Source organism: Cetorhinus maximus, chromosome 4 (assembly GCF_964194155.1).
Source record: "Cetorhinus maximus chromosome 4, sCetMax3.hap1.1, whole genome shotgun sequence".
NCBI lineage: Eukaryota > Metazoa > Chordata > Chondrichthyes > Lamniformes > Cetorhinidae > Cetorhinus > Cetorhinus maximus.
The window spans coordinates 36,138,881-36,157,094 of record NC_135882.1 but is presented as its reverse complement, the minus strand read 5'-3'; the positions used below and the strand labels follow the sequence as shown (position 1 = coordinate 36,157,094).

General features: G+C 42.0%; 1 protein-coding gene across 2 annotated transcripts in view; it reads right to left on the bottom strand.

Moving 5' to 3' along the window:
- The window catches only part of oxr1a (oxidation resistance 1a), a 761,068-nt gene that overhangs the window by 528,704 nt on the left and 214,150 nt on the right, over positions 1 to 18,214 (bottom strand). For both annotated transcript variants that reach the window (XM_078540076.1, XM_078540077.1), the window contains one exon: positions 2,793 to 2,992. In XM_078540076.1, coding sequence (XP_078396202.1) covers positions 2,793 to 2,992 — 200 coding nt within the window. The remainder of the gene's footprint in view (positions 1 to 2,792; positions 2,993 to 18,214) is intronic.

The window sequence follows — 18,214 nt, the reverse complement described above, 5'->3', positions numbered from 1 at the left end:
AAGACTTCCTCTGCACACTCAGACACTGCAGATTCTGAAATACTTTATGCAGGAATGGAATAAACAGCTGCTAGTTTTTTTAAAATCTTTTTCAATATGATGATTGCTAAGAATTTAAAGAAAATAAACTAATAATGACTTATTTACATTCGTTAACCAGTTAGATTTAGATGATATGGACAGTTTCATGTAAATAGGCTTATTGGAAGTGACCTTGCTACTCAGTTCAAGGCACAAACATTACAACTTGCAGGACCTGTCAATGATTTGAATTTGCAATCAATGTCTGTAAGACAAGACGTCTCCAGCTTTCTTAATACAATGCCACATTGAAGAGAAAAAAATTACAGCAATAATGAATTTGTACATGTACTATAATGGAAAATAAATAGATGACAAATGAAAAGACTCAATAATGTGTTTTGTTCTTGCAAATAGCTTATCCTGCATCATGATGCAGTACATTATTATTTAAAGATCTTCCTAAAAATGTGTTTGCCAAAATGTTCTTCGTTTGGGAAAGAATAACTACAAGAAAAACAGCTCTTGTTACATAGCAATGGATTCTTGTGATGGCTCATCCAATGAGTTTCTAACCTATTCAGACCAGGATGTTCCTATGGTCAATTTTGGTTTGTGCTGATTTTGGGGATGCTGAGACAGAATTGTATTTGGCTTGGGTGGTTCTCACAGCTGATTATCTAGCTAACACTCACCATTAAACTTCCTAAGTAAATAATAGTAACATTGGTAAGGTAACAGAGAGTGACAACAGACATGTAAACAAGTCAACAGGGTTGAATTTCATATTTGGAGGACATTAGATAAATAGAGAGATGAGAATGTCAGTCTAATGTCATGAGTAAGGGTACTGAACTATTGCATTCTGAATACAGATAGATAGTTCTCCATTTTGGGGAGGTCCAGTGATCAGCAGACCTCACTAGCAATGGTGTGCATGACTCAGAGTTGGACAGAAACAAATGATGCACGGCCTGATGCCAAACAAATTGTAACAAGACATTTTTGTAAACTTTCCAACACTACAATCAGCAATTGCTTTGAGGGATGCTGGTTTGGCCTATTCTTCACTTAATGTAGTGGTTGAACCTAGCTTTCAGTGGGATGGTGTGCTTTCCTAAGCAAAATGGTATTGGGTCCAAATGACACCTTCAAACCCCGATAAACATGGTAAAGACTCTCACCTTTTTTTGGATAGAAACAAAATCAATGCTTGCGTAAAAATGTCAGTAGCCAAGCATCAAGCATCAAGCATGATATTGGTAGTAAGCAATTTTACAATTTTGGTTCTGCTGCCGACCCACTTCTGCTTGAAAATGTGAGAATAGGGAAACTAAATTCGACTACATCATCTTCAAGTGAAGTAAGAAAAGTAGCAGTTGTTGAGAAAAAGCAAATAATAACACAGTGATACAATTTAACATCACCTTCTGTGGTATTAAGTGGATGAGAGTCCACCACAAGGATGCACCCCTGACCCTGACAATGATCAATTTTTGAAATCAGGATCATTTCAATAATTTTGGCAAGTTCACTGCCCTTGGCCCAGCACTCTGCCTGGAAGCACCAGAGAATGGCTGTGGTATGTACTGAGGCACTGCACCATGGCACTATACAGTGGTATCATGGCAATGACTTTGCAGCAGGGCAAAATTAGGAGGAATTTTTAATTGATTTCTTTATAAAATTCACTTAACTTGTGCCTGAGATTCTGCTTCTTCCTGCACTACAAATAACAACTCTGGATGCCAGGTATGCATACCTGTCTAGATGCTACTGAGCACATGACTGTGGGGAGGGCAGGGTGACAGAAGTGGTGGCAGTTGAGCAGGGAGTTGTGAAAAGGAAAGAATGGTTAAGCCGTGCAGTTGGCATAACTCAAGTGAAAAAATTAATAAATGAGGTGTGTTTTTTTCATGAAGTTCCTGTCTGTTTGTAAACTGATGCACTGTTCCAGCTGACTGGCAGTGGAGTTAAAAATCTATTGTGCTATGATATGTTGCATTAAATTTGTTTCAAAACATCCTAAGAGTCAAGTTCCTATTTTATTGGTGACTTTGAAGGGTAACATGCAGTTATGTAGGAGAGTCTGATCCACAGTAATCAATCAATACAAACGCCGTGTTAATTATATATGCACTTTAAACCAATAGATGGAACGCACTCACAGAATGGTGACCTAACAAAAGTATGGCTCCACAATATTTCGCAGGAAACCAAATCAATATAATTGATAAGATTTCCATCCCCAGGAGGCATGCACAACTTGTTGCATTATTCAAGTTTTGTAGTCATATCAAATTGAGGGGGAATTACAACATATCATTTCTTCAAAACAAACACCACATTATTATTGTAAAAGTTGAAGCATATTATCAAGTGAAATTCATATATACAAGTGACAGTATGTGCAACTTCTGTTGCGTCATTGAATACAAGTGTTGGTATAAATTGATATTGTTGCCAGAGCTAAAGATAAGGTTAATGGGGGTTTTATTAACTATCTCATTTTAACCAGAAAGGGAGACATACAAAGATGGACTACAATGAATGAGACTCATGGACAATTATGAAGCACCAAACAAACTAGCCATCTATGTTTTACTTAAGCCACACATTTAAATATATTTTGAAAATGTTTTTCGAACAGTATAGATCTTCAGATATCAAAAATAATATCTACATTCCACACTACAAAAGCAGCATAAAAACGAACCTCACATGATGGCCACTAACATGTTTTTCTACTGGTATTACAGCACAGCACCTACCTATTGTATAATATCTCTTGAGTTCAGTTCGTCTGGTATTACGTCTTTGTGTATTGGCAGCATTTTTCTGCTCCTCCTCTGATGTGGATGTCTTGAGGACTGTTGGGGTCTTGCCAGTTTGGAATGATGGATCATCAGCTGCCATTGGATTGCCAAATCCTGGAGAAGTCATATCCACTGACTGGGATTTTTTCTTCAGTCTACAACACAGCACGTAGAGATGTTTCAGAGAAAACAATTAGGGGTGATCTAATTTCTACGCTTTTCTTAACCATTAACTACCTTGACAATAGGTTATAAGGCACAAAATTAATGCTGGCATAATTATCTAATTAAACACCTTCTGGTTCTCTGTACATAACATCCTAATTCACAGTAATGTTTATTCACCAATTAGGAATAAAATTATTTTAGGTCTAATATTCTGTAATGATGCAGGTTAATTAGTAATCTCAAAGAAAAAGATACTCTGGGAAAAAGTGATCAATACAACTGAATTGAAAGTGAAATATTGCAGTCCAAAACAAGAATCTTAAGCTTAAACAAAACAAATTACACAGGTATGAGGGGAGGGCTCATTGTGGCTGATTGAATAAATAGATGAAAAGATATGGCTGTAAATGAACAGTGGGAAACATTTAAAGAAATCATTCAAATTCAACCAAAACTACATTCCATTAAAAACTCAGCGCACCTAATGACACTGTTCTAAAGAGTGTGTAGGAACAGGTGAACTTGGGGTGCATGTGCATTGATCTTTGAAGGTGGCAGGAAAAACTAAGAATGGTTAGCAAAACATATGGGTGGAATCTTGGGCTTCATACATACAGGTATCGAGTACAAGCAAAGGAAGTTGTGCTGAACCTTTACAAAACTCTGGTTAAGCCCCAACTACACTATTGCATCCAGTCCGGTCACAAGGAAGTATGTCAGGGTCCTTGAGGCCAGAAGAGATTTACCAGAATGGTTCCAGGGATGGAGAACTTTAGTTCCAAGGTTAGGTTTGAAAAGCTGGGGTCCTTCTCCTTGGGGCAAAGGGGAGAGTTGATAGAAGTGTGCAAGATTATGACAGATTTGTTTAAGGCAGACAAGGAAAAACTGTTCCCATCAGCTGTTAGCACAGGACTAGGGGGACACAGATTTAAGGTTTTGTGCAAGAGACGCACGCGGGGAGAATGTGAGGAAGAACTTTTCTACGCAGCAAGTGGTAATGACTTGGAACTCACTGCCCATGAGTGGAAACTATCAATGATTTCAAAAGGAAACTGGATGGACACTTGAAGGGAAATAAACCTGCAGGACTAATCTGTCTCAGTAGAAGGCACAAGTCACATACCAGAAACAGGGAATACTGAGAGTGAGGAATTTGAGGTAATTAACATCAGCAGAGGAAAAATATTGAAGAAACTCAGGTGACTAAAAGCCAACAAATTCCCAGAACCTGATGGCCAGCATTCTAGGGCTCTAACAGAGAAACTGCAATGCATTTTGCAGAATTCCCGAGAATCTAGAATGGCCCCAGCATAGTTGACATAAAAAAATGTAGCACTGCTATTCATGAAAGGAGGGAGAAAATAGACACTTAGCCTGACATCAGTCGTCGGGAAAATGGTAGAATCTATTATTAAAGAAGTCTTAGTAATGCACTTAGAAAATCATAATTTGATTAGAGATTCAACATGGTTTTGTGAAAGGGAAATTGTGGCTGAAATTTTATTAGAACAGGGTAGAAAAGAACCAGTAGATGTAGTATATTTAGATATCCAAAATGCATTCAATAAGATGCCAAGATCAGGGCTCATCGGGTTGCATGGATGGAGGCCAGGAAGTAGAGCATAGGGACAAAGCGGCATTTTCAAGTTGGCATGTTGTAATAGTGGAGTGGCGCAAGGATCTGTGCTGACATTTGCAATATTAATGATTTAGATGAAGAGACCGAGAGTAATGTGTCCAAGTTTACTGTCAATACACATCTAGGTAGGAATTTAAACTGTGAGGAAATCTCAAAGAGGCCACAAAGAGAAATTTACAAGATTGCTGATAAGATCAATAGTGCTTGGAGATGTATGAATCCCAATGTGTGTTGTTATGACCGATGCAGTTGGTAAAGCGGAGTTATTTTTAAAATCCCAGAGGGAAACTTTAAGCGATGCAATTCTAAGCCCAGGAATCAGACCGCTACTTCTCCAGGTTTTACATTAAACTAAATGAAACATTTTATTAATTTATACAGGTTAAAATATATGTACACATGGCTACAAATTACTACTATCATAACTTTTAACAAATTCCCAAATTAATCTCCATTAAGGCAACAGCAACCCATAGACTTAACCAAACACCAGGAAAAGCATTTTCACCTTATGAATTCAAAATGAGGTTATTTTCACTGTGGAGCCTGTTGGGGGCTTGCTGCTTGCCTTGTGATCTTACATTGCCTCTGCTCTGCACACCTGAAAACTACTGAAGTTTTACCTACCAGCACCATTGAATGTTAATTCTCATTGTATCAACAACCTCTTTGAACTTCACATTTTAACAATGAAACCCCTTTCATGGCACCAATTTTATTAGTAATACAAACATATGGCTTGGTTTTGCTAGATAGGAGTCAAGTTTTCACCCCACTTCTTGAATGTTCTATTCAAAAAATGCAAATGCACGCTATCTCTCTAATACCCATCAAAGAACCCAGACTAGCTGGTTTTAATCCAATTAAGACATACCCACAGACTAAACCTCTATTTTAAAAGAAAAATGTTTTCCAAAATATTACATACATTAATAGTTTCATGACAGTATATTGACCAGTAAAGGTATGTGTGCTGTAGATAGTCGTGGAGAAGCCATTACTGGACAACCAGCACAGCGAGGAAAGGGAGTGTGGAGTTAGTCAACTCCATTGCAAAAGTGAACTGGAGCATGGGATGCAGCGTATAAAGGTATGTAAGAGAATTCTTACACGCCACTGCAGATTCAAAGATGGTGAACATCTACATATCAGATATATGTACAGGGTAGGAGGTTTGGATTCGTCCCATCAAAAAATGATTTATCCTTTGTTAGCAAGAGCTGGACCAAGAGAGCATGTCTACACCAATCTTCTAGGTAGGACCCTGGTCATTTGCTCACCTTGCAAGCTTAACACAGAAATAGTGTGTACGAATGCTATCCTGTGGGACAATGGCTATCCTGGTCAGGTCAATGTTTGCTGTGTTTTGCACAAACTTGCAAATGAGCCAAAGGCCTCCTCTTTTGGACCTGAAAAATGCCTGGTCTACCTTGAATTGCCCTGGAAAGGCAAAGTATCTCAAAAATCTGAAAAACAGGTTAAACAAGCCATTTAACACTGCTACTATGCTGTGAAACTAAGGTACAACTAGGAAAGAGGACCTGTTTGGGGATTATCAGGAACTAGGAACTAAATTAAAGAACAGGTCCTCAAGGGTTATAATCTCCGGAGCCACAAGCAAATGGGCATAGGGACACAAGAATAAGGGAAATAAACACGTGGCTAAAGGAGTGGTGCAGGAAAGAGGGGTTCCATTTCGTGGGGCACTGGCATCAGTATTGGAACAGGAGGGATCTGTACCGTTGGGACGGTCTCCACCTGAACCGATCTGGGACCAATGTTCTAGCGAAAAGGGTAAATAGGGTGGTCAACAGGACTTTAAACTAGAAAGTGGGGGGGGAGGGAAGGGTAAAACTCCAAGAAGTATGACTAATGGGAAACAAAGCAGCAGGTTTGCGTCTGCGGGGGTGGATTCAACTTCATGGAAAATTATGAAAAAACTGAAAAGAAAGGAGAGCCCAGGAGAGGCTATTAAAGTCTCCAGAACACAAAATAGGACAGAGTGTTTGGAAAGGGCTAGGAATCTAACTTCAAGCACATCAGATAAAGGGACGACAATGAGAAAGGGGACGGGAAATACAGGACTGAAGGTGTTGTATCTGAATGCACGCAGTATACGAAATAAGGTAAATGAGCTTGTGGCACAGATTGAAATTGGCAGGTATGATGTGGTGGGCATTACGGAGACACGGCTGCAAGGGGATCAGGACTGGGAGCTAAATATCCAAGGATATACATCCTATCGAAAAGATAGGCAGGTTGGCAGAGGGGGTGGGGTTGCTTTGTTAGTAAGAAATGAAATTAAATCGATAGCAAGAAATGACGTAGGGTCAGATGATGTAGAATCTGTGTGGGTAGAGTTGAGGTAGAGTAATATAAAAGAAGATTGCAAGAGTTTTTTTAGATATATAAAGGGTAAGAGAGAGGCAAAAGTGGACATTGGGCCGCTGGAAAATGACGCTGGAGAAGTAGTAGTGGGGAACAAAGAAATGGCGGAGGAACTGAATAGGCACTTTGTGTCAGTCTTCATGGTGGAAGACACGAGTAACATCCCCAAAGTTCAAGAGAGTCGGGGGGCAGAGGTGAGTATGGTGGCTATTACCAAGAAGGTGCTAGGAAAACTGAATGGTCTGAAGGTGGATAAATCACCTGGACCAGATGGATTACACCCCAGAGTTCTGAAGGAGATAGCTGAAGAGATAGTGGAGGCTAGTGGTGATCTTTCAGGAACCACTGGAGTCAGGGAGGGTCCCAGAGGACTGTAAAATCGCTAATGTAACCCCCCTGTTTAAGAAGGGAGTGAGGCAAAAGACGGGAAATTACAGGCCGATTAGCCTGACCTCGGTCGTTGGTAAGATTTTAGAGTCCTTTATTAAGGATGAGATTTCAGATTACATGGAAGTGCATGGTAAAATAGGGCAAAGTCAGCATGGTTTCATCAAGGGGAGGTCATGCCTGACAAATCTGTTAGAATTCTTTGAGGAGGTAACGAGTAGCTTCGACAAAGGAGAGCCAATGGATGTTATCTACTTGGACTTCCAGAAGGCCTTTGACAAGGTGCCGCACAGGAGGCTGCTCAGTAAGATAAGAGCCCATGGTGTTAGAGGCAAGGTACTAGCATGGATAGAAGGTTGGCTGTCTGGCAGGAGGCAGAGAGCGGGGATAAGGGGTCCTTCTCAGGATGGCAGCCGGTGACTAGTGGAGTTCCACAGGGGTCAGTGTTGGGACCACAACTTTTCACTTTATACATTAATGATCTAGATGAAGGAACCAAGGGCATCCTGGCTAAGTTTGCAGATGATACAAAGATAGGTGGAAGGACAGGTTGTATTGAGGAGGCTGCAGAAGGATTTGGACAGGGTAGGAGAATGGGCTAAGAAGTGGCAAATGGAATACAACGTGGGGAAGTTTGAGGTCATGTACTTTGGTAGGAAGAATAGAGGCATAGACTATTTTCTAAATGGGGAGAGAATTCAGAAATCTGGAGTGCAAAGGGACTTGGGAGTCTTAGTCCAGGATTCTCTTAAGGTTAACTTGCAGGTTGATTTGGTAGTTAGGAAGACAAATGCAATGTTGGCATTTATTTCGAGAGGACTAGAATATAAAAGCAGGGATGTGCTGCTGAGGCTTTATAAGGCTCTGGTCAGACTACATTTAGAATATTGTGAGCAATTTTGGGCCCCGTATCTCAGGAAGGATATGCTGGCCCTGGAGAGGGTACAGAGGGGGTTCACGAGAATGATCCCAGGAATGAAAGGCTTAACATATGAGAAACGTTTGAGGACTCTGGGTCTATACTCGATGGAGTTTAGAAGGATGAGGGGTGATCTGATTGAAACTTACAGAATACTGAAAGGCCTGGATAGAGTGGACGTGGGGAAGATGTTTCCATTAGTAGGAGAGACTAGGACCCGAGGGCACAGCCTCAGAGTAAAGGGAAGACCTTTTAGAACAGAGATGAGGAGAAACTTCTTTAGCCAGAGAGTGGTGAATCTATGGAATTCATTGCCACAGAAGGCTGTGGAGGCCAGGTCATTGAGTGTATTTAAGAGCGAGATAGATAGGTTCTTGATTGGTAAGGGGATCAAAGTTTATGGGGAGAAGGCAGGAGAATGGGGTTGAGAAACTTATCAGCCATGATTGAATGGCGGAGCAGACTCGATGGGCCGAATGGCCTAATTTCTGCTCCTATATCTTATGGTCTATAAACATAGAAACATAGAAAATAGGACCAGGAGTAGGCCTTTCGGCCCTTCGAGCCTGCTCCGCCATTCATTATAATCAAGGCTGATCATCCAACTCAATAGCCTGCTCCCGCTTTCGCCCCATATCCTTTGATCCCTTTCACCCCAAGAGTTATATTGAACTCCTTCTTGAAAACACACAATGTTTTGGCCTCAACTATTTTCTGTGGTAGCGAATTCCACAGGCTCACCACTCTCTGGGAGAAGAAATTTCTCCTCATCTCAGTCCTAAATGGTCTACCCCGTATCCTCAGACTGTGACCCCTGGTTCTGGACTCCCTCGCCATCGGGAACATCCTTCCTGCATCTACCTTGTCTAGCCTTGTTAGTATCTTATAGGTTTCTATGAGATTCCCCCCTCATTTTTCTGAACTCCAGCGAATATAATCCTAACCGACTCAGTCTCTCCCCATATGTCAGTCCCGCCATCCCAGGAGTCAGTCTGGTCAACCTTCGCTGCACTCCCTCTATAGCATGAACATCCTTCCTCAGATAAGGAGACCAAAACTGCAAACAATATTCCAGGTGTGGTCTCACCAAGGCCCTGTATAATTACAGTAAGACATCCCTGTTCCTGTACTCGAATCCTCTCGTTTATGAAAGTAAATGTACCATTTGCTTTCTTTACCGCATGCTGCACTTGCATGCTTACCTTCAGCAACTGGTGTACGAGGACACCCAGGTCTCGTTGCACATTCCCCTCTCTCAATTTATAGCCATTCAGATAATAATCTACTTTCCTGTTTTAGCTACCAAAGCATCTCTGCATCCTCCTCACAGCTCATCCTCTCACCCAACTTTGTGTCATCTGCAAATTTGGTGATAATACCTTTAGCTCCCTCATCTAAATCATTAATATATATTGTGAATAGCCTGGGTCCCAGCACTGATCCCTGCGGTACCCCACTTGTCACTGCCTGCCATTTGGAAAAAGACTCTTTGTTTCCTGTCTGCCAACCAGTTTTCTATCCATCTCAATACACTACCCCAAGTCCCATGCGCTTTAATTTTACATGCTAATCTCTTATATGGGACTTTGTCGAAAGCACTCTGAAAGTCAAAATAAAGCACATTCTCTGGCTCCCTCTCATCAACTCTATGAGTTACATTCTCGAAAAATTCCAGTCGATTTGTCAAGCATGATTCCCCTTTCGTAAATCCATGCTGACTCTGTCCGATTCTGCCACTGTTTTCCAAGTGCTCAGCCATTAAATCTTTTATAATGGACTCTGGAATTTTCCCCACTACCGATGTCAGGCTGACTGTTCTATAATTCCCTGTTTTCTCTCTACCTCCCTTTTTAAATAGTGGGGTTACATTAGCTACCCTCCAATCTGTAGGAACTGTTCTATAGTCTATAGAATCTTGGAAGATGACCATCAATGCATCCACTATTTCTAGGGCCACTTCCTTAAGTATTCCGGAATTAGGTTATCAGCCTTCAATCCCATCAATTTCTCCAACACCATTTCCCTACTCATACTGATTTCTTTCAGTTTCTCCCTCTCCCTAAACCCTGTGTTCCCCTACATTTCTGGTACGTTATTTGTGTTCTCCTTTGTGAAGAAAGAACCAAAGTATGTATGTATTTAGTTGTCTACATGGGTGGTATTTTCTATTAACAGATGCTGCCGTCAGTCCAAAAAAGACTTTCTGCCTACCATACAATTGTGCAATATTGTGTATGAATTTCAGTGCTGGCCGATGCCAGGTACAGAAGCTGTACATCCCAATGATTGGATGATCCAATCAAACAACATGTCCCTTCAGTGCTTGTAACAGGCAGAGTACAGAAAAATGTCTACTGTTAGATGTGATTCCACAATTGAGCTTCACTTACCAAATAATCCTGATTGTGCTAATAACTACACTAACAACCAATTTAAGATGATCAGTCAAGCTTGCAACATTTATGCTTGATAGAAGCGACAAACATTCACAAATAGGGACCTACTGTCAGCAAAAAACAGGAATATGTTCAAGCTTTGTGCCTTCTTTGATTTAACCAGGAGATTGGGGAGCCTATAGTCCCTCATTGTTTTGTCTATGGCAGTGCCTTGGCCAATCACAGTCAAGTTGGCAACCAATCGGCACTCTTTTCTCCCGCAGTATAAATTATTGTGATCGTTTGAATTTTGGCATTCTTCCATTCGTCCTGATGAGTGCAAGACAAAAAACTTCAGCAACATGCATCTCTTTTCAGCAATAGTCAAGTTCTGTATTACCATTCGACTATTCTTGTTATTCGCTAAAGCAATAAACAATGTCAGGCAGAAGGAAGTAGGGAATCATCCAATCAAGTGGTGAACAATGATATGGGTGAAAAATGTAGAGTACTCTTTAAAACATGCAATTGATTGCTGAAGTCTCAAGTTGATAAGGACATTCGTGCAACTATGTTAACAATACGTACATTGTTGTTTCTCTCTGTGTTACTTTTGCAAAGGATGGGGGTAATTTTATGAGCATATGATGGCACAGCCCCTGCCAACACATTTTGGAAGATTGTGGGAAACCTGCCCGCAATTCTCCAATATGCCACTGTTGGTATCTAATAGGTTCTGTTGATTGATGTTAAATATCCAATAGTTTAAGGTAATAAGGTGTTGGGTATTGATTAGTTAATTATACTCAGATGTATATATAAAGAAGAGTCAGCTAGCACTGGGTGTTTGGTGGAAAAGCTCTGTGGTGAGCAATAAATGGTCTCTACCAAAGCATCCTAGTCTTCTTCACACCTAGGCTTGGGAATTCTCTGACAGACGCCACTTTTCAGGATATCACCAACCTATAATCAATATAATATAATAATATAATATCAATATCAACCAGGAAGAGTGTGTAGATAGCCTGGATCATGTTGAGATCAAAAAAGAGGTGTTAGGCGTCTTGAAGAGTATTAAAGTGGATAAGTCCCCAGGGCCAGATGGGATCTACCCCAGAGTACTGAGGGAGGCAAGGGAGGAGATTGCTGGGGCCTTGACAGAAACCTTGTGTGTCCTGCCATCCATTCTTAATTAGCACATTCTCTTAGATAATATCACCACCTTCAACACCACTTTGTTCTTTTGTCTGTGACATCTTTTGATTATCTGCTCCTATCACTGCTTGCTTTTCCCTACAACCATACCACACCCCACCCCCCCACTTCTCTCCCCCCACCCACCCCCACCTTAAACCAGCTTATATTTCACCCCTCTCCTAATATTACTCAGTTCTGTTCAAGGGTCATGAGGGCTCGAAACGTCAACTTTATTCTTCTCCGCCGATGCTGCCAGACCTGCTGAGTTTTTCCAGGTAATTCTGTTTTTGTTTTGGATACAGAATTGGCTTGGTCATAGAAGACAGAGGGTAGCAGTGGGAGGGTGCTTTTCTGAATGGAGAGCTGTGACTAGTGGAGTTCTGCAGGGATCGGTGCTGTTTGTAGTATACGTAAATGATTTGGAGGGAAATGTAACTGGGCTAATTAGTAAGTTTGCAGACGACACTAAGGTTGGAGGAGTTGCAGATAGTGAAGAGGATTGTCAAAGGATACAACGGGATATAGATCGGTTGGAGACTTGGGCGGAGAAATGGCAGATGGAGTTTAATCCGGACAAATGCGAGGTAATGTATTTTGGAAGGTCTAATACAGGCAGGAATTATACAGTAAATGGCAGAACCCTTAAGTGCATCGACGAGCAGAGGGATCTGGGTGTACAGGTCCACAGGTCACTGAAAGTGGCAACGCAGGTGGATAAGGTAGTCAGGAAGACATATGGCATGCTTGCCTTCATTGGCAGGGGTATTGAGTATAAAAGCTGGGAAGTCATGCTGCAGCTGTATAGAACCTTGGTTAGGCCAGACTTGGAATATTGTGTGCAATTCTGGTCACCACATTACCAGAAAGATATGGAGGCGTTGGAGAGGGTGCTGAGGAGGTTTACCAGGATGCTGCCTGGTCTGGAGGTTATTAGCTATGAGGAGAAGTAGGAGAAACTCGGATTGTTCTCACTAGAGCGACGGAGATTGAGGGGCGACTTGATAGAAGTTTACAAAATTATGAGTGGCATGGACAGAGTAGATAGTCAGAAGCTTTTTCCCAGGGTGGAAGAGTCAATTACTAGGGGACATAGATCTAAGGTGAGAGGAGAAAACTATAGAGGAGATGTGCGGGGCAAGTTTTTTACGCAGAGGGTAGTGAGTGTCTGGAATTCGCTGCCAGAGGAGGTGGTGAAAGCAGATACAATAGTGGTGTTTAAGAGGCAGCTTGACAAATACATGAATAGGATGGGAATAGAGGGATACGGACCCCGGAAGCGCAAAATGTTTTAGTTGACGGGCAATATGATCGGCGCAGGCTTGGAGGGCCGAAGGGCCTGTTCCTGTGCTGTACTTTTCTTTGTTCTAGTTCTTTGAACACAACCAATCTTGCCTATGAGGATATAAATGAAGGCAGCTTTCTCTGGAATTTTATCTTGCTAGAGAATAACTTGTTTATGTCTCTACATTATATTTTGAATGTTAATAAATGTAGTGCAGTTAGCACTAGCTCCTTCTGTTTTCTTTCTGACACTGGACATTCAACAAGTTTCTGTTACCTATTAGATCAGTTTTGGGTGTGATCATTTTCCGTGTGTGCAATGGCAGCTTGGAACCTCACACTGCCAACGCATATTACAAAATTTCAACCTTCCAACATGCGCTTGTGACATGTGTGATTCCCACTGTCATCACAAACTCCAAAGAGGGAACTGTCCAATCTGGAGCTGAACTATGAACTGAGCAAATAAAAATGCAGAATAATTTTCCATACCTGACCTCAATTGTCCAGGTACATGTTACCTCAGCGCGAGCTCTGGTGGTAGCTTCCTAGCAGAATGGCACTCTGTGCACTAATGATACTTCCCAGCATCCAAGGCTCCCATTTGGTCTTTCTCCCATACTGCACCCTCACCTCTACCTTTGATCCCCTCGGCCCCAGTAAAATGATTACACAACCTGGCCATTTGCCCTCATTTGGTACTTACTTCCACTTCCCTATTTCCAAGGGATGCAAACTTGAAAGGATATAGCTAACAACTGACAGCTGATTCAGCCATCCACTGCCACATCTGGCTGGACCACTTAAAACACTATCGGGTCCTGCTCTTTTCTGCCTCACTATCCCCAGATCCTCCTGGAATGTAAGGATTTTCTTTGCCCTACGGTAAATCATTTTTTTAACCCCCACCTTTTCCACTCCACCCTCATTTCCAACTTTAAGTGCAGGTAGCTCATGCATTTGTCACTAAGATCAAGACAATTCAATCGGCTGCCTCTGCCAAATCCCTCCCTTCCAAAACCTCACCCGGCCAAACTTCCCCTAGCCCTGAACTCACATCTTTCTCTAGTTCCTCTCGTTTCTCCCCTCATGCTCTCTCTGAGCTCATATTGCTCATGAGATCCACCTCCTGCTCTCTCAATTCTCACTACCTTACTGACCACCTAACTTATACTTCTGGACCCCATGTTAGCAAATATTGTTAACTCTTCAGGTTTGTCCCTCTCTCATTTAATATCTGCCATCATTACCCTCTCCTCAAAAAAACTGACCCTTGCAAACTACCATCCCATCTCCAACCTCTCTTTCCTCTCCAAAGTCCTCGAGTATGTTGTTGCATGCCAAATCCATTCCCATCTTTTCCAGAACTCCATGTTTGAATCCATCCAATTGGGTTTCTGCCCCATCTAGTACTGAAACAGCTCTCATCAGTCACAAATGACGTTCTGTATGACCTCCTCTTCCTTCTCAATCTGTCTGCACCTTTGACATGGTTGACCACACAATCCTCCTCCAACGCCTCTTCTCTGTTATGCAGCTAGGTGGGACTGTTCTCACCCAGTTCCATCCTTATCTATTTAAGTGCTCACTCCACCTGCTTCTTTCTCCCTAAAACGTGAAAGGAATCATAAGCTGTTTAAATCAAACCTTACATTTTTGCTTATTTAAAAAGTGGGTGTTGCAACCTAAAGATGGTTGCTACAGGTCACATGATTCACAAGTTGGCTACAGTTTCTGGAAATTTCCAATAGCAGTTACAGGACAAAAGCTCAACCATCATCCTTGTGGAATTCCATACCTCTCATTGTGAGGACACATTGCAATCAAAGAAACCAGGGACCAGCAGGAGATCTGTCTCCCAAACCTGGTCCAAAAACAAACAGAGAGCCATCAAAATTCGTAGACCTGCAGAGGCACTAATAGCCACCAGCTATCTCCTAAGATGAACAATGGATTTTGACCAAGGGCATAGAAACTATTTGTAAACCTTCAACTGACTCATTAATGGACATCACATAACTTAAACTTTTGGCCTTTGGAAAGTTTTAACATTATATTCCTAGACTCATAACTCAGTCTACTGTTTAACCTCCAGCCTGAAAATGCCACAACAGGACTCCAGGCTGACCAACAGCCTGTATCAAGTCTAAGCATGTTTCTCTGCAAGATTCCTGATGAACAGGTCAAGTCTTATTATACCAACCTCATCTTGCCACTTCAAAGGAATTCTGCAAATCCTGCTTCAGCTAGTGGAACCCACCTGAACTGTAACTTCTCTGTGAAGGAACCCTCACTGGGCTCTGACTTTATGAACTCAGTTAATCATGTGAAATGATCTCTATATCTGTGGTTCTTTTTTAAAGTTATTCATAGACGTAAGAATTCCTCTTTCCTCTCTTTTTATCATGTGCGTGTGTGTGTGTAAGAAATTGTGACCATCCCCCGGGTTTGAATCTATGAAGAAACAATACCTCTGATTCAACGCTAAAGAAAGTTTGCTGCGAGTCACTTGAAAATCAACATCACAAACCGAGGCCTAGATTTTGCACTCATCAGGCGCACATGATCGGCAGGCTCAGGAGCAGATGGGAAACCATTCCCTGACCGTAATCGGCCTCCGACTGTGATTTCAAGCTGGCTGGCCAATTAGCTAGCCAGTGTGAAACCTGCCTGGAGAAAGGCTCAGCATTGCCAGTGGGGGTGGATAGAGGGCGCACGCCGAAGTCACCACAGGTGCTGGTGAGCGCTTCCACTCAGACAGACGCCTCAGGGAGCTGCAGACTTTCATATAATAAAAAGAAAGCACAGAAATGCTGCAAAAGATGTCCATGCAGCACAATCAAGCATCTGAAAGCAGACTTTATTAAAATAAAAGCCCCCTCTAACGGAGATTTCATCCCACCCTTGGATGATGTTTCATCAAAAATATAAAGTCCGCCTGGCCAATTGGCCTGTCTGCCATTTGTAAATTGGACAGGCCACGAAAAATTGCTTACAATTGGGCCATTAATGAGCCTAATTGCCCACTTTAACTGTCGGTGAGCGCTTTTCCGACTTTTGCACGCACCCGCCGAGTGAAATATCAATGCTCGCCCGACGCTATCTCGTGCGATTTTATATCTATTCGGGTTGGGAAACACACCACAGCCTATTTCAAAAAATAAAACACCTCTGCTTACAGACAGATGGCAAGAAAATAAAGGAGTACAGTTTGCCTCTCTCCCCTGTCTATAACATCGGCAAGAGAGAATGAAATTTATTCAGTGGTATTGGAATACAGAGCCTCAAGTGATCTATCTTACACTACAATGAACAGAAAACTGGGAATGTTGCAAATATCATCTGCTCCAGCAGATGCAGAAAAGTTCACAGCCACAGCCAATTCCAGGTCAGTGGAATGCTCATCCTGCCCTGAGATGGGTGTTGTGGCTTCAATTGGTGGCAGAGTTTAGTGAGGATGTCCTTAGTGAAGTGTAGAAATTTGACACACTGTTCTTCACTGAGTTTCAAGCAGAAGCATTGTTCCCTGACACCTTGGGTAGATATGGCTTCCTGCTGAGCACCCTGTAGTTTTCAGAAACTTTAAACAATTCTGGAAAAATACTTCCACAATCACAGCTCTGGCCTGAAGAAATCAATCAGCAACTAACCTGAAAGTAGTGGATGATCCCTATAAATAGCATTGTTAGGGGTCCTTCATGTTGTGTGTTCAGCTATGCGTGTTTAAGAGACAGTGTTAGCTGGAGTGTTGAATTCCAAAATGGCAGCACTGGAGTCTAATCAGCTTTACACACTGGTTGATGCCACAATCTACCTCCTCTGCATACTTCCAGGAGGCACTTCTTGCCCACGCTAAAGCAGTCTCAAAAAATGGTGTCTGGTATTGCTAGTACAAGGTGTTTGCATGCATTTTGCCATTTTGGAGACAAAACAGCGTTCACAGTGCTCAGAAACCAACATTTAGGCCAAGTTGTTTGATGCAGCACGCCCATCTGATGACAGTTCAGAGACCTGAAATGTTAACCCTGTTTCTCTCTGCACAGACGCTGCCAGACTTGCTGAGCATTTCCACCACTTTCTCTTTTTATAACAATGAGAAATGAGTTGTTTAATTAACTAATCATCTAATAATCTATGCAATTGATAGTAACAATATGATCTCACTGAATCCATGGTAAAGGCGCTTCCGTTTCTTTTTTCTCCCCCACATTATTTTCCCTTTATTTTTCTTCACCAGATTCTTCTGCCTTGACCTGTCCTCTTTAAAGTTTCCCTTTTCAGTCTTTGGACCAGTTCATGAGCCTGATGTAAGTCAATTCTAAATGGTTAAGTCTTAGCACAACTCTTATAAGAACAGGAATATGTACCTGGAGGTGTGCATAATTCGCACCTCCAGATACATATTTCCACAGATGTAGACAGAGCACAAATGGTGGAACGGAAAATTGCCTGTATGCAAAATTTCAGCTAGGAATTTCCTTGGAGTTGCTTCTGCCCCACCACTGTAACCTTGACATAAATGCTTACAACCTTTGGGTCAGGATTTCCCGGTCAGCAAGTGGGGGGCAGGGCCCGTTCGCCAATGCGTAAAATGACGCGGGAGGAACTCCCGACGTCACCCTGCCTCATTTAAATTTTCAGGTAAGCGGGGGCTCAGCAGAATCAGCTGTGTGCCCGCCAACCTGTCAATGGCCAATTGAGGCCATTGATAAAGTCATTAAACTAATTAATAGACCTGCCCATCCAACCTTAAGGTTGGCGGGCAGGCCAGGAGCTCTGGTGGGCATTAGAAAAAGCATGAAACCTTATGCACAGGCGGGATGAGGTTTCATGTAGGTTTTTAAAAATATAATTAAAGTGTATTTAAAAGTTATGGACATGTCCCAACTCATGTGACAGCGTCACTTGAGGGGGCATGTCAGGGGATTTTTTTTCTTCTATTTTTCAGATTTTTTTATTGTAGAGCTGATTTCCCTGAGGCAGCACTTAGCCTCAGGGAGAAATGAGTGCGCTCTTTCGTGCG